Source organism: Ailuropoda melanoleuca, chromosome 8 (assembly GCF_002007445.2).
Source record: "Ailuropoda melanoleuca isolate Jingjing chromosome 8, ASM200744v2, whole genome shotgun sequence".
Lineage (NCBI taxonomy): Eukaryota > Metazoa > Chordata > Mammalia > Carnivora > Ursidae > Ailuropoda > Ailuropoda melanoleuca.
In genome coordinates, this window is record NC_048225.1 from 96,796,318 (window position 1) to 96,818,712 (window position 22,395).

General features: G+C 45.6%; 1 protein-coding gene across 7 annotated transcripts; it reads right to left on the reverse strand.

Moving 5' to 3' along the window:
* Positions 1-4,270: 4,270 nt before the first annotated feature.
* PFKFB2 (6-phosphofructo-2-kinase/fructose-2,6-biphosphatase 2) lies at positions 4,271-22,295 on the reverse strand. 7 transcript variants are annotated; one of them, XR_004627314.1, is made up of 15 exons: positions 21,791-22,295; positions 21,193-21,289; positions 20,703-20,769; positions 20,499-20,573; positions 20,075-20,131; positions 19,037-19,161; positions 16,996-17,203; positions 16,398-16,544; positions 15,542-15,646; positions 14,654-14,783; positions 13,840-13,902; positions 13,309-13,373; positions 12,495-12,674; positions 7,077-7,298; positions 4,271-6,259 (listed from the first exon to the last, which is right to left on the reverse strand). XR_004627314.1 is itself a non-coding variant. In XM_034666952.1 (14 exons), the coding sequence occupies exons 1-14, from the start codon at positions 21,993-21,995 to the stop codon at positions 6,197-6,199; spliced, it is 1,587 nt and encodes a 528-aa protein (XP_034522843.1). In that variant the 5' UTR covers positions 21,996-22,295; the 3' UTR covers positions 4,271-6,196. The 7 variants fall into 7 exon arrangements, 5 of the variants coding, with proteins under 5 accessions (XP_034522843.1, XP_034522844.1, XP_034522845.1 ...); XR_004627313.1 differs by having other exon boundaries at positions 6,481-7,298; XM_034666952.1 differs by lacking the exon at positions 7,077-7,298.
* Between the last annotated feature and the right edge of the window lie 100 nt (positions 22,296-22,395).

The following is a 22,395-nucleotide window of genomic DNA, read 5'->3' on the forward strand; positions in this document are numbered from 1 at the left end:
ATTTTTTCAAAGATTTATTTATTTATTTGTCAGAGAGAGAGAGAGAGCACAAGCAGGGGGAGCAGCAGGCAGAGGGAAAAGCAGACTCCCCACTAAGCAGGGAGCCCGATGTGAGACTTAGTCCCAGGACCCCAGGATCATGACCTGAGCCGAAGGCAGCCGCTTAACCAACTGAGCCACCCAGGAGCCCCTGCAAGCACCTTTTAAAGTATAGTTCTCAAAAGAGTAAATAACATGACACTCATATAAATATATAATGAATACGTGTCAAAGATTTTATTCAACTCGTTAATGGGAGAAGCATTAAGAAGAATTTGAGGAACAGAGATTAATGTATTCAAGTCAAAGGCCTTCTGAAGTGACTTTTCTAATCAATGTGAAACTGGTTAATATCACACATGGCAACAAATTAATATTTGGAATGAGCTTTCCTAACTGATAGAAATTAATTGAATCTCTACTGGATAAAATTCATTTGCCTCGTTATCAGGAATGTTTTCATTGTTTTCAGAAAGTCATTTTTTCCTACAAATTAGCCTCTAGTCTATATAGAGTTGTAAAAAAGACTAGTTAATAGAAAGCCAATCAAAATTACACACTCCTATGAAAACAATAATCCCAGAGAGGGTCTACAAAGCAATACCCAGTAAGCCATTGAAAAATTTCTCCAGTGATTTTTTTTGTCTCTTTCATCAGGTTTGGAGAAATTTTGCTTAACACACCACATATTCCACTTCTTGAGGCATACAAGTTCCCCAGCATCTAATGCATGTTTGTACAATAAATGATATTAAAAATAGTGAAAGAAAATTTTATTTATTCTTAAAATTAGGAATTTATTTATCTTTAAATGAGGAATTCCTAAATTCCTCATAAAATAGAGCATTATTACAGGAAATAATCACAAATAAGTCTTCATCTTAACGGTTTACTTTAGATTAAGATTAGGGCTTGAGAAAGATACCATATTACTTATAATATTGTCTTAATTATATTTCTCTATGTAATGTAAGAATATTTACACTAAGAGAGATACATAGAGACTGTACATATCCTCACAAAGTTTAGGTCAGATTTTCCCGTCAAATAAATTGGAAGCAAACTTTGTTTTCAAAGCTTTTTGGATTTTGGGATTACAGATAAGGGATTTAGGATTACACGTTTTATTATTAGTGTCCAAGTTTAGCAAAATTAATAAGTGAGAATTCACAAACCCTTCTAGACCTTTGGACATGAAGGGCAATTTGATCTAATCCAGATTGTTTTCTGGAGAACCGAGGTAACGGGGGGAGTGCAGAAGTTGTACTGACTGGTTGGCTTGCTCCACAAAACAATGAGCAGACAGCGATTGGTGGAAGAGGTCAGAAAGTGAGCAGGAAGTCAGCCGCACCTAGGGAGAGTTGTGGTGGTGTTGTGGGGAGTTAAACTGCAGCATGTGTGTGTGTGTGTGTGTGTGCAAGGTTTTAAGAGAATTGGAAAAAGATGACTTTAAGTTCTCTAGTCGGTTATGATTAGACTCATGATTAGGTCTTTGTCAAGAGGATTCAGAAAAGATTTAAAATGCTTTTCCAACGATTTGCATGTATGGAGTTGCTGTTTCTCGAATGCCTCACCAAGAAAAACCTGGGTCAGAAAAGTAGCCCTTATGGGGCGCCTGGGTGGCACAGCGGTTAAGCGTCTGCCTTCGGCTCAGGGCGTGATCCCGGCGTTACGGGATCGAGCCCCACATCAGGCTCCTCTGCTATGAGCCTGCTTCTTCCTCTCCCACTCCCCCTGCTTGTGTTCCCTCTCTCGCTGGCTGTCTCTATCTCTGCCAAATAAATAAATAAAATCTTTAAAAAAAAAAAAAGTAGCCCTTATGCAGATTCCACGAGAATAAAACTAATAGAAAAATTTTAAAGCTCTAATTGTTCACAAAACATTGTAGTATGAGCTTTGTTTGTGAGTCAAGACACACACGCACTACGGCGAGAAGTTAGTGTGGCCTTTGTGCTCCTTCCTGCCGACGGCGATGTAGACAGGATTCCTACAGCTCGAGTAGCTACACTGCACTGGGGGGTATAGACTCCAACGCATTTGGAGGATGATGAGTGAACATGATAGGACAGAAGGACTGCAGGACAGAAGGTCTTGAATGATTGAGGAAGCTCCGTTCCAGCCCTAGACTGCTTGTCTCCACACTGCTTATCTCCACACCTCATTTAGGGGTTTGCTGGGTTTGCTGGCACCTTCACCTTCTAATCTGAAACACTGACCAAAGCAAAAAAAAAAAAAAAAAGGGTCTTCCAGGGTTTGAATAAAATGACCCAGGAATTTAAATTGGGAAAAGAACGGTTAATAGACTTTATTAAATTGTGCCCAGAGACTGTATCCCTTTCCATCCATAAATTCTGAAAAGGCAACGGATAGAAGAGGAGACACTCTGGCAAATGAAAACTGAATGTAAAATAAGGTGAGAGAATCACTAAGGAAGAAAATGCAAACGGATGAAGAAGCTGTTCTCTGAAAGTAGGCTGGATGCTTGGAGAAGGCTCCACCTGTTTTGAGGGGAGGCCCTATTAGCCCTGGAACGCCGCTTCGCGAGGGCTCCTGTGCTTGTGAAATTATTTCATTTAACTGCGAGGAGAAGCTCCTCTCTCGAATCTGACCGAGTTTTCGCTGGGAAGGTACAGCATACCACCGAGAGGGTATCTAGGTGCCCTGGGGAATTCAGAAGGGAGCTCGAAAGTGACATGTTCTGCCTGTGGTGACTGGAACAGTGTGGCACTGGCTTAATGAGAACAAAAGACACACTCGGTGTCTTGAGATTAAGAAAAAGAAAATATGGGGGTGCCTGGGTGGCTCAGTCGTTACGCATCTGCCTTCGGCCCAGGGTGTGATCCCGGGGTCCTGGGATTGAGCCCCGCATTGGGCCTGCTTCTTCCTCTCCCACTCCCCTTGTTTATGTTCCCTCTCTCACTGGCTCTCTCTCTGTCAGATAAATAAATAAAATCTTAAAAAAAAAAAAAGAGAGAAAGAAAGAAAAAAAAATATGGCCCCCCGCCCCCGCTGCCTTGGAGGTTAGTGACTCTGTCTTGTTACCATCTATTCAAATTCCTAAAAATTCTACAATGTCCAGTTTTAAAAAGTAAGCATTTCAGAATCCCACATATCCTTTCCCTCTGCTTAAAAAAGTTAGTATCAAACAGATGGATTTTTTTTTTTTTAATGTCAAAGAAAAGAGAGACAGGGTGTGTCTGTACCTTATATCTGGCTCCTTCTTTGCTACCCTGAGGTCATGACCCCCCTCCACTGCATGAGAAAGTGATAGGCATCTGTCTTTTGTGGGGGCGAGGGGCCTTAGCTTTTGTCAAATTCTCAGATGCGTTCAAGACAATGAATGTAGTTTGGATGGTGTGGAATACTTCAAGACCATAAAGCATGGTGATGGGCGACTGCCAGACTGCCAGGGGAAGTGCCAGTGGGCTTGTCACCGACCAGGGCAAGCTAGTGAGGCCGGCCTCCTCACAGAGAGTCCCCAGGGAAGATCCTGGAGAGGCTGAACACATGAGGGAACAATTAAGGCTACAGAAATAAGGCAAATAATGACCGTTCCACAACACTGGGGCACTCTCTGATGAGTCATATTCTAATTCTGGTATCTTTATGAAGTTTCTAGCTACATTTAAAAATAGCATGTTATATGTTTATTGGGCCCTCACTGTTACACATCTTACCATTTACCTTGTTCTGAGGTATGCGCTTTGAGGAAAACTCCATCAGTGTTGAGGTAAGTCACTTAATAAGGGTGTTTATTCACCTACTGGTGAAGAAAGAATGATCCCAGATGTGCTTATCCCTATACAAATGATGACTTGATGGCCAGGTAAGATAACACTTGCAAAAGTGCTTGGAGATCTTTCCAAGGACAGGGGACAGGGACTTGGTTTTACTCACTGCATGACGACCAATAGATGATCATTAAATATTTGTTAAATAAATTAGTAAAGCTCCAGAATGTCAATAATATATGGCAATAATAATGATACCATTTTGAAATGCTAACGTAATTTGATAAAGGCAGGAGTCACCAATTCAAACGCTAGCTGGAAATAGATATCTGATCTAAGAATTTGAGAATCATTTTCAAGAAGCTAGTTTCAAAGACATTTTGCACAATGTTATTAATCTTTTGGGTATGTATAACGCACAAATGTTATCCTATTTTGTGGTGATTTCAAAAATTAATTACATCTTTAAATTAAAAATAACTTTTATTATATTTCTTATTACAAAGCAATACATATCACTGACATATTCTAGCATGATTTTATTTATCCAGGAGATAAACTTCCCTCCAGAGAAATGCATCTCTTGGTTGATACTTATGATAAAAATCAATGAGAAAAACAAGTACTCAAAAGAAATCCACTGTGCCTTAATATAGTTATCATCCTTTTACAGGAGACAGATACCTAGATCTTGGAAATTGAATTTAAAGTGATACTATGGACATCACACTTAAAATCTCAAACTACCTAAATTTCTACCAAAAAACAGACATCAATTATCTTACATTCTGCTCAAACACATGCAAACGCTAATATGGGACTTAAAAATATCTCCCATGGATGAATAAATAACTAAATAAAAACATCATCTCATCATCAACAGACATTGCGTTTAGCTGCAGAAGCCCGCAGCACAAGAACAAAGTCAGTACAGTACCGCACGCTACGAGTGGCCAGATGAAAATCCCCTGCTATGGAGCAGTCAGGAACCTTTCTGAAGGCAGCTTTGTGCGTATAAAATAAGCTCCTGGCTGCTGGATGCTGAGCTGCCCGCAGCCCAGCTCATCACATCTTAGGTAACAGAGCCCTGTATCGTCCACAGTATAAAAGAACCATTTGGGAAAAGCTGCATTTCATTACTTTTCTTGTTACTCGCCCTCTTGCCCAGCAAGGGGGTATCTGCATCAAAGGGAAACATTATTTAAAAAGCTAAAAAACTTACTTAACCAAAAAAAAAAAAAAAGAAAAAGAATTTTGCTTGTAAGATACCTATCCTTTGGAGCTTCCACACCCTCCTCTGGAGTAGTGACATATTAAAATCACATTGACAAAGAATCACATTGATCTAGAGAATTACCTGGCTTAGCTTTACAAGAAGCCAAATGACAGACGCCTCAAGGACTCAGGTATCCCCTAGTGTTCTACATAAGAGACCAGGAGACCCCCATTGTGACCATTAGCTAAGAGGTAGGAGTTCTCGAAGGCACAGCCACAGCTTTCGTAGAGACCACATCATAGTGACAGACCACACAGAAAGTCATGTTCCCCTGCACCTGGTTTGAAGCAAGAACTCCCTGGTAGAGCTGATCCCCAAGGAACCCTCTTTACCTCTTCAGGTAATGTCAATGGCACCCTACTTTTCTCTCCAGCCGTCACTCCCAACCACTAGAGAACATATCCTTCTGCCGCTGTGAGGGGACGGAGCATCAGGTAGGAAATACAGCAGCTACTTAGAAAAAGGGTACTTTGAACACGGGTACCCATTCTGGGGAGTCTCAAAGTCAGATCCTGCCCTTCCAGGGCCTGGAACAAGGAAAAACTTCTCTACGTGAAAAGGTGGCTGACACTGCTCTTCCATCACCGCAGAAGAGACATTTCAGGAATTGCATTTCTCAGATACCCTCCACACACCTGGTGAATTTGTCTCTTTGTTTCCAACATGACAAAAAGGGATGGCTAACGTGTGTATTGTCCTCTAGCCTGCTTGGCCGGAATGGATGCAGAGACCAGCTCTTAGAGCACAAAACAGGCTTGCCGCCGCGCAGCCCTCTCACGTGGAAGCAAATCTGAAGAGGATGCGTTTGCATTTCAGAAAAGAATAGGCAGCCAGGGATACAATCACAGGTAGGAAGTTAAAGGCCGAAACAGAACAAGACTGGCCAACTGGGGTCATACCCAGCAAAGAGATAATACAAACTGATTAGTTCAGACTGTTAGATGTTTTGAGGCACAGGGAAGTTAAGTTTTCCCGTGTAACAGATATTCCCATTAGGCATGAGGGGAAGAAATGTAATGCTTTTCCAGGCCTCGTTTTGGTGGCCCCAAATGTCCGATCCCAGCTTAACCTCCTGATGGAGCTGCTGTGGAGCTGCCAGCCCAAGCTCTGTAGTAGATCTTGGAGAGGTCTGGCCTCAGCCTTCACATCATCAGCAAAGTGGTGTGAGGGACGCCAAAGAAGAGTGCCTGGCCACAGCCAACCCGGTCTCTGCCTACGAGCCAGACAGGAAGAGAGACAAAGCTATTATACCACCGCCAAAAGACAAATAAAAGTAATGCAGTACCCATCCCCCACCCTTCCACTGCTCCCCCACAGCCCATAGCCCCAGCTCCGCACACATGCATAAACCCTCTGTTGTGCTGGCACACACCCCATTACCCTTTACCAAACTCCAACAGTATAGCCATGGGCTTCTTTCCTTGAGAAACCAACCTTTGTAACCATGTTGGACTAGGCACTTCTTCCAGACCTAGACTATAAAGCTATATACCCAAGATAGGAGGTAGGAGCTGCAGGAAATCCTGTGGTAAAAGGAGAGCACGTAGGCTACTATCAACCAAAAGACCATGCTGACAAAATGGCACCACAGTCAGAGGCTACTTGGCTGCTGAGGTGGGTCTCTACAGTTGTGGCTATCCCAGTCCGTTCTGAAATCCGTCTGAGGATAAACCAGCTTCTTCCCATAAAGTGGGATTGAATGTTTTGTGAGGAATTCTTCCCCCTAGAGCAGTGTTTCTCAAGTGTTAAATGTGCATCTGAATCACTTGGCAATCCTATTAAGATGAAGATTCTGATTCAGTGGGCGTGTGACAGGGCCCCAGCGTCTGCGCGTCTAATGAGCTCCTGCTCCTTGCTAGGCTGACGAGGAATGAGGCATAAGGCGGTGACACAGTTCCACCTGTATTTCCTGTCCCAGAAGTTAAATGTCATTTCATTCTGTTGACTGTAAGCTCTTTGAGACAGGCAGGTCATGTTTTAGAAGGAACAGCCCACTAAATTCTAAGAGATCTCCACATTTTTTTCTTTACCATAATGAGTCACATGTGGCTAACAGGAGTCACAGTACAGTACAGGCAAAGGTAATTTTTTCTTAATTCTTGTAGAGGCGCCAAAAAGTACACACAACTTCTACTGAAGTTCACGGGCCTTCCATAATGTCCTTCCCATCTTTCCCAGAAGGTGGTGGAAGAGAGCCATGCCCACACCAAGGACTCCGGTCACGCTGCCAACTGGCTTTGGCTCCTCTGAGGCTAATCATGGAGCAGCAGGAGACAGTTTCAGAGGTGGAGGAGTGGGTGGAGAACACAACCCAAAATATAAAACAAAAAACCCAGAAACCTTCTAATAGGTTCAAGTTATTCAACAATTTTATTTACCCATTCTACACACACACAAACACACATACACACACAAACACACATGAAAACACATTTCAAATATAGTTATACACACCTTATGTGGATCTGAGTGGCATATTTTGATATCAATGTCACCAGATTAAATCAGAATGCTGGTGAGGACTCACATTCCTTTTTCACCAGAGCTGTGCCTAGGAAATCCGCAGGATAACTCTAGTACGTGAGTTCCCAATTCAGTCCATTCCCTTCAACCATTTCCAACCCCCTCCAAGGGGCACAGCTGGTGATGAGTCCTTTGCTTTTGCCACAGTAAAACCATTACCATATCAGAACGAGTGGATTTTGTTATTTCAACACACAAAAAAAAATGTACATAAGCAATTCAGATACAAAAACACTGAGTTGGTAAATATTGGTCCTAGATCCCCAGTGAAAGGCTGACTGGAAAGAATACCTTTGCCAACTCTTAAGATCAATCTTTAAATGCAACATTTTCTTTGCATTTTTATTGATTAGCTTATGAATAAAAGCCAAACACACGGCAGACTGCAAACGGCAGCATTACCCACTGCTATAGCCTGTGACAGGGAAGCTGAGGACACAGAAGGTTCAGAAGCAGGTGGTAAAGGGAACTCCTGCCTAGAAGTGGGAGAGTGGATGGAATGAATGCAGGAAGAGGCAACAATCTCAGGCTTTGAGGAGGTATTTCCTTCACTGAGTTTACAAAATATCACACACAAGTGATGTTCAACCTTCGTTTTCTACAAAATGATGAGAATTTGGCTGCTACTCTAAAAGGAATGTCTATTAAAAATCAGAGTGTATAGAACTTGCCCCTGAAGAACAAAGGTAACGTGTTTACTGCCTTTCTTTGTAGGATACATGCAACAGGCACAGAATTACAATCATATGCATATCCTACTAACTGGTACAATCCGAAAACAGACTGTCAGATTACAAGACCCTACTGGAGTCTGCCAGTCAGGCAGTCAGCATACAGACTCTACCAGGGTCTGCCAGTCCGTAAGCACATGGATACCACTAGATACAGTCTTCTGGACATTAGGCATCCAAAGTAAACCCCTGGACATACTTCTGGTGACTGTATCACCTCTCTGGGAAGTCAGAGATCCATCCTGCCAATGTCTCAACCTGGCTCAATTGTTAGATATTTTTTAAATTAAAATATTTTAAAACATGACCAAGTCAAAATACGTGCTAGAAAAGCTGGGTAAATTGACCAAATTTCTTGAAAACACACACACCATGGCTTCTGAACTCAGCAAAAACAATGGAATGTCCATAAGACTGTATAACCCAGATATAGTTCTCTCAATCATTAGACATTCTTCCCCCTGTCCTTTGGCTACCCAAAGCATCAATGAGTTTCTCCAGAACCTAGACCTCCTACTCACAGAAAAACCATCAGATAGATTTCCAAAGTTATGTCAAGTTTCTGAGAATGCCGGTGCCCCTGCAGATCCATTTGTGGATGGCAGAGAGGAACACTCAGATCCTCACAGGAAACACTCGTCCATTCAGCCTGGGATCACAGATGCGTGGTATTCCTAATTCTAGCCTTTTGCGGGAGAAACAAACAAAAAAACCCTGAGACAATAAGATAGGGCAGACCCTACACAATGCATGTTTTTAAGATTTTCTAATTCTACTCTGCAGCTGAATGGTAAAACAATCCTCTTATCAAAACAAAAACCAAAGACAATACAGATTAATAAGAACTAAATTCTAATTTGAGGATATGAGACAAGAGAAGCTAGTTCTCTAAATCTCCTTCAGATTCTTCTTCCAAGTCTGTCACGAAATTCATCATTCAGCTTCCAAGCAAGAAAATAAAATATACGGGGATATTCCTTTCCCCATTTACTAGATTAAATAATTTACTAGATTAAATGCTAAAGCCTTCACCTATTTCTCCCACAACGAAACCGAAAGCCTCAGCAAAAGGTGCTCTGGAATTCACCCTTTCTTTGTGGAATCTCTGATCTAGACATAATTATAGTAATGTGCAGATACAACCAATACACATTCCAGTAAGAAAGGAAGAGGAGGATAGAAAAGGTAGGAAGTAGAACTTCTCTAAAATTTGGAGTAAGAGCTCTATGCCATTCTGTATTCTCCTGGCTTCTTCCTGCAGAAACTTCTCTGGAGAGATCCTGCTCTAAAAACTGAAGGATGCCAAAAGCCTTGCTACAGTCAAGTTCTAATTTCTTGTGTCCCACCTGAGACTAAAAAGACCACCGCAGGCTCCTCTTTTGGGGGAAGCAAACTAGCACGGGGGAGAGTGGAGGAACAAGGAGCAGGCTGAGGGTCGCAGTGGCGACCTGTGGCTCACACCAGGGCTCACACCGGGGTTTATAACAGGGTTAACACAATGCTCGTGCGTTAGACAATTTTCCTCTCACTCAGAGTATGCACAGCCCAAATCCGAAGTCTGGATCCGGAATCTCCCGCTTGTCAGTCGTTAGCTCTGAATTATTCTTATTGCACAGCAGCAGGAAAAACTCAAAAACTGACTGAATAATCAATTCGGGCTAAGGATGCTGCCGGCCAAGAAGGGTTAGATGAGGCCGCCTTGTAACACTGCCACACACAGCGCCTAGACTGCATCTCATTCTCACCTAGAGGGGGAGGGCTCTCACCTGCTTCCCCCCTTTAGTCTCACAGGACAAAAGTCAGAAGGAATCTGAATTCCACTGCAGTGTCCACACTTACAGATTCAATGTGTTGCTCTTTGGCAAATGTTCTTTATTATAAATTATATACCCTGCCTCTTAAGTAACCTTCAGGGCAAAGACCTTTTCTTCCACTTCCGTGTACCCTACCACCACCAGCGAGCCCACCCAGCCCAAAGCCCGGCAAAGACATCACGTACACAGAATGTAAAGGCAAAACAGGAATAGCAGGTTAGACGCAATGAGGAGCAGAAGCTAGGCAAGCAGCCTTTGGAAACACTGTGATGCCCTACTCGAGATATAAGAATAAAGGACTCAAGGTCGCAAGTCAGCGGCCTGTGATGATAACCTTTATCACCCTGCAGGTTTTATCCCTGTGCCTTATCCAGAGCTCTGAAAAGCCCCAGCTGTTACCCGAGGACACTTACTCACACAGCGATTTGTTCCTCATCACCCCGCAGCATAAAGGATTAAAGATGGGACTAGAACCTAGATTAACCCTCTAAAACACGCAGCCTGCCTTCAAGGGGGTCACTTAGTGTAATACTGTGATCTGCTCACACATCCATCTCCAGAGAAGCGTCCTTTCAGAGCCAAAAGGAATTCAGAATTCTTAGGTTGAAGCTCCGTCTGAGGAACTATTCCAGTATTTCTCCCCACAACTAAAATGGAGCAATAACCTTGAGTATGACTCAGAATCTTCAGGGAAGTTATCTCAATGCATACATGTCCAGACCCCAACCCCAGAGATTCTGAGCTAAAGATTAAGCCTAAATTGGACGGGGGCATGTATGTGTTTCAAAAATTCTAAAGAGGATTCTAAAGAACGCTTCTAGAACCATGACAAAAGGTCTTCTATTACCAAACAAAAAGACCCTTGGCAAACAGGTGCTTGCTCTCACTGGTTTCCTCTAAAAGACAACTGATAACTTTAAGGTGTGGACTCATTCCACCGCTTTTAAAAATCTCATGAGAAATCTGACTTCCCTCTCAGAAAACTTATTCATGTTTTATATACGGAATTGGAGGGGCCACCAAGGAGCTAAGAATCCCCTGCTCTAAACATTTCCTGTTTAACTCTACAGAGAAAATAAAATGACATAAATGAATAGGCAATTCCAGAAAATTAGGAGCTAGACCCTTCAGGGTCCAAAGATTCCTGGACGCCAAGATGAGATTAAATTGATGGCCAGGCCTTTCCGCATTGACGCAAAAACAAAAACTAAAACAACACAAAACCATTGTTCATGTAAAATTTTTTTAACGTTAAGAGGAGAGTGTGTTGAAAATTACAAGAAAATAAGCAGCCCTAGTGAACCCTTCTCTGCCGTCTGCCTTGGGCAATTCCAGTGTCAGTGGTGACTCTTTAATCTAACTCTGTCCTTCTAAACAGTCTCAGAGGTCACTGGCCTCGGCAGGAATGTTGCTGTGGTTGGCAAAGCTGGGAGCCACTGAAAAAAGACATGGCTGCCATGCAAGAGCCCTGCGAGAGCTAGAGAACGTCCTAGTCTCCTAAGCCTCATTCCACAGCCGCCAAAAAGACCCATGCCTGGCTCCTGAAGTGACAAATACCAACCAAGATAGTTCGCACATACTCAGAGCCAACTCCCCCAGAGCCTCGCAGACTCGGGACCGGCTCTCGGGGCAGGGGCTCGAACTCTCGCCCTATGTCCACTTGCAGGCTCCAGAGCATCTGCAGATGTTCTGCTGCCTGGGCTGACCCTTTCACCACCTGGCTTGAGAGGAAAGGAGAGGGGGAAAAAAAAGCTCCCCCAGTCTGGATCCATTGAGGCCCCCTGCAGAGAGCATCAACAGAGCCAAGACTTCTCTCTCGCCAACCACCCCTTCCCGCTTTGACAGACACCACGATGACAACGCCATGCATCACAATGGACAATCCAAAGGGGAGGTGAGCGAGGGGGGAACAAAGCAGGCAAGTAAGGACTGTGAGTAAAGCACACCTTGAAGAGACGAAGGTGAAGGAAAAATGGGCTTCTGTGTCCCCCTCCGCCCCGCCCCCCACTGTACCAACACAAGGACATGAGGGGTTTAGACACCAGGCACAAGAACCAAGTCTATGGGGCAGGCTTAACCTCAGACCCAGCTATGCTAAGCACCCAGGGGAGTGTATCCTTCTTCCTCCTCCTCCAGACCATCCCAACCGAGGATGTGTCCTAAAACACCCGCTGGTCAAATTGCCCCTGGGAGGGGAGATGTTTCACACTGGAGAACAGCTAAGATTGGTCTGGAAACACATGAGCTCACATTCTATGTTAAGATCCATGGAGGGTATTGGGGGTGGGGGCCGGAAGTTAAATGACTCCTTGGTGCTTAGTGACAAGGGCAGGAGGCCAAGCCTGGAGGGGACACACGGTTACACCACCGGAATGCTGACTTGGGTCTTCGGCTGGTCGGCCCCTTCTTGCGTGTCCAGGGCACGGAGAGGGCTGAGGGGCTTGAGGGGCCGGCTCCCAACACTGTAATTTCTTGGACGCCTTATTGTATTCGAACTGGACAGAGGCGTAAAGCTGTTCCTTCTCATCCTTACAGGGGTTTGGTTCTTGGGGAAGTTGTTCTGATTGGAAATGGAGGGACACCACACAAATGAAAGCCAAGCCAAAAGCTCACTCACAAAGGTTAAAAAATGCTTGTAACCACAACAGTTTCCTCCACTCCTGCTCCTCTGCACATACGGTCTCTCACAAGACATGGGCCACAGCCTCGGTCCTAGTCCCAGGAAGCTAAAGGACTGTAGAAGGAGAAGCTCCCTGAGCAACAGACTCCAAGGAAGGGAGGGCCCACGGAAGGAAGGGGATTATTTAAAACCACACAGATTATCAGGACAGACCTAGGAATGAACCCTATACCTCTTGATCCCACCTTATAGGCTCCTCTGGGTCCTACTTTCTAAAGGGAGCACTCCCTGGGGGAAGAAAATCTGTATTTGACTTTGGCCAAACACTTCCCATATTTAACTGGATTTCCAGGAGCCAACTTCCAAGGTTAAGACTCATGAAAGAGGTACTAATTTTAAAAAGTAATAATTCCAACATCTCTTCCTTTTGGAAGTAAGCAGACTACTACATAGGACATGAGTTCTGGATGTGTTTCCCTTTCGTACATAAACAAAACCCCAGTCTCGTGATGTCAAAGGTTCAAAGACTCAAGATGGCAGGGAGCCTGCATGTTCATCTGTGGGAAATACTTACGGTTGGCTTGTCACGGTGAGTGTTCACAGCCTCCACATTGAGTTTAATTGTTTCCACTTTGCATCCTGAGGAAACAGAGGAAAGAGAAAAGGTCTTCAGGAAAAAAGCTCCCCCAAAATTCCTTAGATTCAATATGAGAAACATACCATAAAAGAATGTATATATTCTTTTATATATATCCTTTTTTTAAAAGATTTTATTCATTTATTGGGGGGGGCAGAGGATGAGCAAGAGGAGGGGCAGAGGGAGAGGAGAAGGACAGACAGTCGCCCTGCTCCTGCTCCCAAGCTCGATGTGGGGCTTGATTCCAGGACCCAGAGATCATGACGTGAGCCGATCATGACCAGATGCTTAACCAACTGAGCCACCCAGGTGCCCCACACGTCCTTTTAAAAAAGGAAGGCACAGATGGAATTTCCCTGGTATACAGGGGTGATAAAGTTGAACTTCTAGACAAACTTCAGAGAAGATTCAAATAGCCTAACTTTCTTCAATCCCCACCTCCTGCCCAGCTCATAAGCTCATAGTTACCGTAGGCCACAGGAGTAAGTTTGAAGATGGTATGGAGGGGGCACCTCAAGTATGGCAGCTCATCTGAAAACAGAAAGACCAGGTGAGACAAGTCTCTTAGTACTATGAGATAAGGTGACGTTAGTGGGAAAGTCTAAGGAGCTCATGAGTTTTCTTCACCCTGACCTAGAGTTGTACAATTCCTCCCCTAAACCCCAATTGTCAGGATGGCCACCAAAGAAGCTGCCCAAATCACTGAGAGGCTAAGGGAGGAAAGCAGTCCATTTTAGATCCTTCCATGCAGGCAAAACAGGAGTAAGTGAGTAGCCAGGACCCAGTGGAAGGGAAGATCGTGGCCCACCTGGGTGTACCAAAGGCCAATCTGTAGGCTGCCCAGAGAGAGATCAGGAAGGGAAGGGAGGGGTCAGAAAAGCTAGCAACTTCCTTACGGCTCTACCCAGAAACTGTCCTATGCTGAATCCAATGAATGAAGATGCTTCGAAGACACCACCCTCCTTGTAGCCAAATAACAAGCCGGGAATGTTCCACCACTTTTCTGATTCTGCCAGGAGTGTCAGCTTGACACTGGCCCTTTAGCCAAGCAGGATCACGGAGCTCCAGCAGCGGCCACTCTCCACTGGGCACTTTGTACCAGAGGAGTAACTTCAGCAAGTAGCTGGCCTTGTGGCTGCTGGGAGCCCCACACTGCTGCCGGAAGAATGCACTCCAATTTGAGTGGAAGAGGGGGAGGTTCTGTTGCCTGGGATCCTGGTGCCACCCCGAGTCCAGCCCCCTCCCCATGAATGCGTCCTCTGGCTCTTCCCTCCAATGTCACCTGCGCCCTTATCCAAGAAGTAGGCCAGCAGGCAGCGCATGACAGCCTGGTGGGAGATGACGAGGACGTTGCCCTGACGCTCCAGCTCCATGATGACGGGCTCCAGCCGCTGCACCAGGTCCTGGTACGACTATGGGGGAAGTGAGGCAGACTGGTAGGAGGCCAGGCACAGGCTGGCAGCCAAGTCAGTGGCTGGCTCCAGAGTCAGGAGGCCACTTCTTCTTCCCCAGCTGGCTTTCCTCCTGGAGGTTCAGCGACTTCATGTCGCCTGCTAACTCCCCCCAGCCCTGGGATCTCTTGAGAATCCTCAGGCCGTTCAAGAGCAACATTCAGATCAAGAAAACGACAGGTCAAAAAGAGGAAATGTGAATTCAGCCTGCGGCTTTTTTCCTTCCCACAGACGAACAGGCAGCACGGGAAGCAACGAGAGGCTCCTACGGGTTTCCTGGACCTCTGCCGTTGGCTTTATTTACCTGTGCCTCCCATGGCTCTAGACTAGGAAGGCCCTCCGGCCAGCAAACAGCCTCAAACATGCAAAATGAGAGGGGAAATCATTCATAACGCATATATTGACTCGGGGCCTATACCTGCTTGCGTGGGGGTAGGACTGAGGGAGGGGAACAAAAAAAAGAAGTAAAAAAGAAGATGCTGATTCTACAATTAACACACAAGACATCCTGTCACCCTTTTCCCCGGAGATCCTAATGAGACGTTCAATGGTCTAAGTTGAATGAAACACACTGTGACCCAAAGTCAGAGGACAAAACTACACGATGCCTTAACTACCCTTTCTAGACCCTTCACATCCCATTCAATCCTTCCCCCAAATTAAAGCTAAACCCCCCAACGGAGGGCTGAGCAGTCGCCCCACGTGAAAGGAAATCTCACCTCCCCACCAGGGTACCGATACAGGTATTTCTCTTGATCTCGAAGCGCGAACTCATCCGGGTACTGCTTCTCAATCTGTGCGTAGGTCATCTCCTCACACACGCCCTGCAGGGAGCACACTGGCTGCGGGAGGGAGGCCGACCCACGCGGCCCACCCAAACGAGGGAGGCGACAGTGAGGGACCCAGGCTTCTCTACTATGCACCAGGCATTGAGCCGGGTCCTTGCCTGTCTGGCCACTGATGGGCCCGGGTGGCGGGGACTGGTGGGGGGAGGGTCACTGCACAGAGGCCGTGGCTTCTTGAGCTTAAGCTGCCACTTGCTCTGACTACTTCAGAGAAGTTAAAGGTCCAAGAAAAGTCACAGGATAAAGGGAAGAGGAAGGAGGAGAAACTGAAGGGACTAGAGAATTCTTCCAGAAGGCATAAAAAGGTACAGAGGAAGAAAAGAAAAAGAAGTGCTTGCTTTTGCACTCAAGGACAGAGAAAGCCAAGAAAAAATTTGGAAAAGACTTTTCCAGAAGAGCTGACCAAATGGTCTAAGCAGAAATTAAAGAAGTGAGTTGTTAGCCATTTCTTTTTCCCAGGAGAAAAATATACAAGGGAACAAAATGGAGCCGCACCGTCCCCAGATGCCAGAGGGGCTAGGCCACAGATTGGTCTGGGCCCGCACTGGCACAGGTGCTCCAACAGGCAGGAAGCCCTGACTGGGGTACAACTGTTCCCACCTCCTCCCCTAGTACTACTACCTGGTGGTTCTAGTTTTCTAGATAAAACTGTCCATATTGTGACTTCTGAGAGTTCCTGCCTGGATATAAGACTCTTACTGGCTTTGCAGCCATCAGAATTCCTACTCACAGCATCGATCTCATTCAGAATCTTCCACTGCTCATAGGTCACACCCAGGGATTCAGCGGTCTGGATAGTCCTCTTTAGCTGGCTCGTCCACACTTTGAGGTCTGCTATCTCCTGTTCCTCCAGAAACTTCCTTAGAGCCTGGGCAAACTGGGGTTCGAGATAAAAATTTTAAAAGCAGAGAAATCTGCGTGCACATGCACAGACAGACACACATGCACACAACTGCTAACCTGGCCTATAAAGGACAACGTGTAGGACCACGGTCAAAATCCAAAAAGTGCTACACAGTTATGACAAACCCAAGAGGAAATGAACTTCCCCTGGAGCATCCTGTCCTGTGCTGAGCACACAAGTGGCACCCAATAAACATCTGACAGTTGAATTAACAGCAGAAGTGGTTCCAAGTTACCACATCACAACACAGCCAGAACCCGTGGACAAGAAGAGGTCTTCAGCGTTTGCTTGATTATCTGAAACCACAGCCTCGGCCCCAGTGGGATTTAGGAAGAAGTAAGGGGATAAGAGAGATGACCTCCACCGTGCCCCTCCTCCCACTCTAAACCTGGGAACCCCAGCCTGCTGCTGAGCACCTCCTCACCTGTTTTCCCCGCACTGAGAGGCCAGAGTCACCCCCGATCTTCCCCGAGAGGTTGAATTCGCTCTCTCCATGTCGGCAAAGGTAAATGGTGCGAGGCTGCACGTGGATGTTCATGAGGTAGTAGACTATCTTGCTCTGGATGTAGTCCTGGACTCTGTTCACTAAGAATCGCTGGCCCACATTTATCACCTTGATGAAAGAAAGGTCCCTGGGACAGAGCAGGAGAAAAGAGAATCCCTGGGAATGAAAATCTGAGGGTAACAGCGGGAAGAGAAGGATTCGCATAATTACTTGTGGGCTTGAGGCAGCTCTTCCTCCTCTCCTGTCAGAGCCAACCCACATTTAAGGAACCCACTGTAAGAGACGGATTGCACCTCAGACCCAAGACGAAGTAAGATGGCCCGAACTTCTGGCCAGTCTACCATTTCTTCAGTGCCGACACTGTGCTGTGGAATGTAGATAACTAGGATACAAAGAATCCAGGCTTTCCCTCAAGGATCAGACGAGGTGACCTGACAATTTTGCTAACCCCGAAGTTTGGTGAGAAGCACAACCCCATGTGAGGCGGTCAAGACCTGGCCAGGGGATGGCATTGCCGGCAAGGAGGGCAGCAGGCAGCCGGATCTTAAAGATCCCTACACGTCCCCTGGATCGACCTAACCAAGCCTCTCTCAGAGGTACTTCCACAGCCATTGCCTCATCAGAGAATTTTTCTCATTGTAAAAATCATAAATGCTAACTGATCAAAATTTTTTAAAAAATGATAAATGCTTATTCCAAAAAATTTTTCAAAAAAAGGTAGAATGATGCAAATAAAAGTCACGCAAACCCTACCATCAGAAATACTGATGTACACACACACTGTTCTAGAATGTTTTTCTATACAGAACTTCTATGTAGAAGAATACACTATTACACCATTTCCAGAACAGTGGTTTTCAACCTCTATATTAAGGAACACCTCCAAATACTAACATTCTGGGCAATCTACTCGAAGGAACTTAAAGACTCAAAACGTTAAGCAGACCACTAACACACAGAACAGTGAGCTTCGAACACTTATCTTGCCATCTGCTTGGCCGCGGGGCCATATCTTACTCAAACACAGCTGTTAACTCTGTGGCTACATTCTCCAGGTTTCTGTGTATATGCATCTTTCTTCAACATGGACTTGACATTTTACTATGGCTCTCATACCTCATTAACATCAAGTTAACCCATATTGCAGAGCACACTGCCAACAGACACTACCACAGTAATAAAGGCTTAGCAGCAATCAGACATTTCTGATGAGCCAGGCATGGTCTTAAGGACTTTACATGCCATACACACACACACACACGCACACACATTTTACATATAATATATATTTATATGTTTGTTACACGTTTTTACTTACATCTATTCGTATTATATGTATTTATATATAAATATCATATATACATTACATGTATTTGTACATGTACATATTTTACGTAAACGTAAATACATTTCGATATTATGTTACTCTTACCTGTGTAACATATGTATACTTACACGCTAATATATGTGTGTTAAAGGATAGATACATACACACAACAAAAACTGATCAAAAGCTGATGACACATCTCTGAGGGGTGCCCTACAACACCCTAGATCAGAACTACTTGATTTTGCTCCTCAGAGACACCTGGCAATGTCTGAAAACATTCTGGCTTGTCCCAGGTTAGGAGCATTACTGGTATCTAGTGAGTGGACACCAGGGACAGCTCCCTACCACTGTAATAAAGAATTAGTCAGCACAACATGTCAGCAACGTGGAGACTAAGAAATCTTGCTTTAGACAACAGAGAGGAAGAAATGATGATAAAAAAACTTCACTGTTCAAGTGTAAGATGCAACCTACATAAGAAGCCACAAATCCATACCTTGTTTCTCTGGAATGATGTAAACATTATAGGTCTGGATGGTCAGAAGAAAGTTAGAGGACAGAGGGAGAAAGGCTCTTTTCTGAAATGAGACCCCTGCCCCAAGCCCTTCAAACCATGGCCTTAAACCTTACTTGTCATAGTTGTCTGGGTCAAGGGGTCGATAGGTGACTTTGTAGCACTCAATTCTCTTTAGGAAGTCCTCCATCACATTCTCCCTGTTTCTTTCAGGGTAGTCAGGGCTCGACACCTTTACCTCCTGAAATAATAGGGAGAGTAGGGCCTGGTCAGAGGTGTGCCCTTAACAGCCTCCTGCAAACAGCCAATGCTAAATAAAGAGAAGGAAGTCCATAGAAGGGCCCTTTCACTGGAGCGTTGGCAATCCCCGTTCACTGAGCACCCCCTCCCTGTCCTGTGACCCTGGCAACCAAGAAAGGAAAGACAACTGGGGAGTCATGTGCCTGCCCTTGGCTGAAGGACTGAGGCAGTCACACAGCTCAAACTTCTCCTGGGCCCCAATCCCTTTATGTGCCCTGCTGGGAAGACAGAATGGGCTTCAATTTCTCCGTACGACCACTCAGAATAGGGTGCTGGATCTGATGCATGCCTGACTTGGACCAGATGCCTCTTCTTAGATGCTTCCAAGCTCCCACACTGCTAGGAGAACACCGCCATGATACCAGTGCCCAGGCTGTCTACACAGCACAGTACAACCCATCAGACAGGCATTGGTTTATACCGCGATCATACAGGGCATGAGGCGCTCAGTGCATAGATCGCAGACCTGAATGTTAGATAGTTGGCAGATGACCTTCCTCCGTGGTGGCCCTGACAGACAGCGAAGAGGCTGATCTACTCTGAGGACATCCCTAGGTCTCAGCATCCAGCTGATACCCAGAACACAGGGCCAAAACTCCTACGGTCTAAGTCTTGGCTTCCGTTCAACAGCTCATTCTTATTTCATTCCTCAGAGCCTCTGTTTCTTCTCCCAAGGGAAGAATGCGGAAGTATAAAATGGTGCTCTGGCAGATCAAAAAGATCACCCTGCACTGTTAAACGTGTCTATTTCTTTCTTTCATTGCCCAGATGACAATCCCCCCTCACCCACTAACACACATATAACACAAGGCCGAAAGGACAGGGAGGTGGTAGCATGCAAGGCTGTCACCCACCAGGATGTTGGCAGCAATGACATCAGGATCATCACAGACAGATTCCACAAAGAATACCTGGCCAGGGAGGGAAGGCAGTGATAAATGAGTCAAAAGTGCCCAGGCTGTTCATTAACAGCCCGTGCTCACACCTGCCCCACCATGGCCACCACATCCCCCAGGACTTTCTGTCATGAAAGTGGCCTTCAAGTCCTCTTCGTTTAAAAATAGCTCTTACCACATCCCCAGGGCCTCAGACATACAGGCTATGGGGCTGAGAAAGGACCTGGAAAAAAAAACACTCAAGGATTGGGGGTATTCCCCAAGAAAAGAAAAGTGGATAGCCAACCTTGCCCTCACCCACTGGAGTCAAAGAGATCCTCACGTCCCTCCTGATTCCTCACCTCCACTCATCCCTTTCCTTCAGCATGGAGCCGAATCCTACCTTGAAGGAATTCTCCTTGGCAAAGTTCAAAATCATGTCCCTCCTCTCCCTAGTGGTATTGGTGGCATCAAACACCTGGGGAGAGAGATCACAAAGTAGATTAGTGGGCAAAGAGAACTGGAATCCCACCAAAGCAGACCCAGTGTGAGGCTTCACAGTCTCTTGGGTGGAGATCAAGATGGGGAAGAGGCAGGAAAGGCTTACCGCGATCTGCCCGCTCTCCTCAGTAAGATACGCCTTCACATCTTCCAGCGCCACCAGAGCACACTGTCTGCCATGAGAACAGAGGACATGAGCAAGAGTAGTGACAGACCAAGTTCAGGCACAGCCAGAGACATGAACAACTAGGTTGCTAGAAGAGTCACATCCCTTCCCGCTTAGTTTTCCCAGTGGTCAAAATATTCCCCTAATTAGACTTTTCAACTTCCTCATTGAGGTTTTTAGACTATCCTATACCTTTCCCTTTCCCCTGCCCCATGCATATAAAGTATCCCCTCTACAGATTTACCGGAAAAACACACATGCATCTATCTCAGCCTGTTTTAACTACCCAAGCCCAATGTGACCTGTCCACCAAATAATCTCCAGTTAAAATCCCCACGGGATTACTAAAAGGAAAACCGAGCCCTGCCACATCTAGTCTTGTGATGGCAGAGAAAGAGCTGGCTGGGAGGTCAGGCCTAAGAAGACTCACTTGCGGATCTTCATGGCCTCCTCATTGTCGTGCCGGAAGAAGTCGTAGGACTTATAGGACTTGACTGCTTCACGCCGATATACCCCAAGATTAAACACTGCAGATGACACCAACAGCCTTCAGCAATGAAACAATACAATGGCCCCACCAAAGGGGACTTCTTGGTCTAATGGTAGAGTAGCCAAGGAAATGAAAAAAAGCACCATGGTATGTTGGGAACAATACCAGATTAAGAGTCAAGTTAGATTCAAGTTCAGACATACTAGTTCTTGAACAAGTCTTAAACTGTCTGAGTTTCAATTTCCTCAGCCACTTTGGGATTTCACAGGAGTACTGCTAGGATTAGACGAGATGACCTATATGGAGGTAAAGCCCTATACCATCAAAGGCATGCCCTTAAATCTAGGCCAATCCACCCAGGCCAAGAGGAAATAAGTCTGTAAACAGGGAATAATAAATCCAGTAAATCAGGAATCAACCACTATTTCTGACAGAAGCACCCTGTAATCTTGACACCAAGGAGAATAGGTCTTCCAGAGGCCTGGGAGGCCCAAGAACCAATAATTTCCCATCCCAAGGAATGAATGTCCGTACCTACCTTTTGTGGGCACCCCAATCCAGTTGAGGTAGCGTGTGAGTTTCTTGGACACGTAGGTTTTGCCCCGGGCTGGCAAGCCAATCATAACGATGAGAGTTGGGGAGTTGGTCATATAAGATGCCCACGCTGGAGGGGAAAGAGAACAGATCTGAACGGCTAGGAGCTGTGGAAGGTTCATGCCCTGGGCTAGGTACTTCACAGCCATAACCTCATTTAACCTTTATACACCTCAGCAAAGCCAGGGGAAGACTGGCATGGCAACGAGAGGAGCTCTCAGTCCAACCTCCTAAAAGAGAACTCAAAGGTCACATAAATTTCCAAGAAGTACGCAAGCCAAGACATGTCTTCCTCACACATGCAAAGTCTCCACAGAGGTACCTAAGGTGGAAAGAGAGGCAAAAGTGTCAAGGATTAGAAAGATAAGAACATGGCACCTTCCTTAACATAAGAACGTCTACAGGGGCGCCTGGGTGGCACAGCGGTTGAGCGTCTGCCTTCAGCTCAGGGCGTGATCCCGGCGTTATGGGATCGAGCCCCACATCAGGCTCCTCTGCTATGAGCCTGCTTCTTCCTCTCCCACTCCCCCTGCTTGTGTTCCCTCTCTC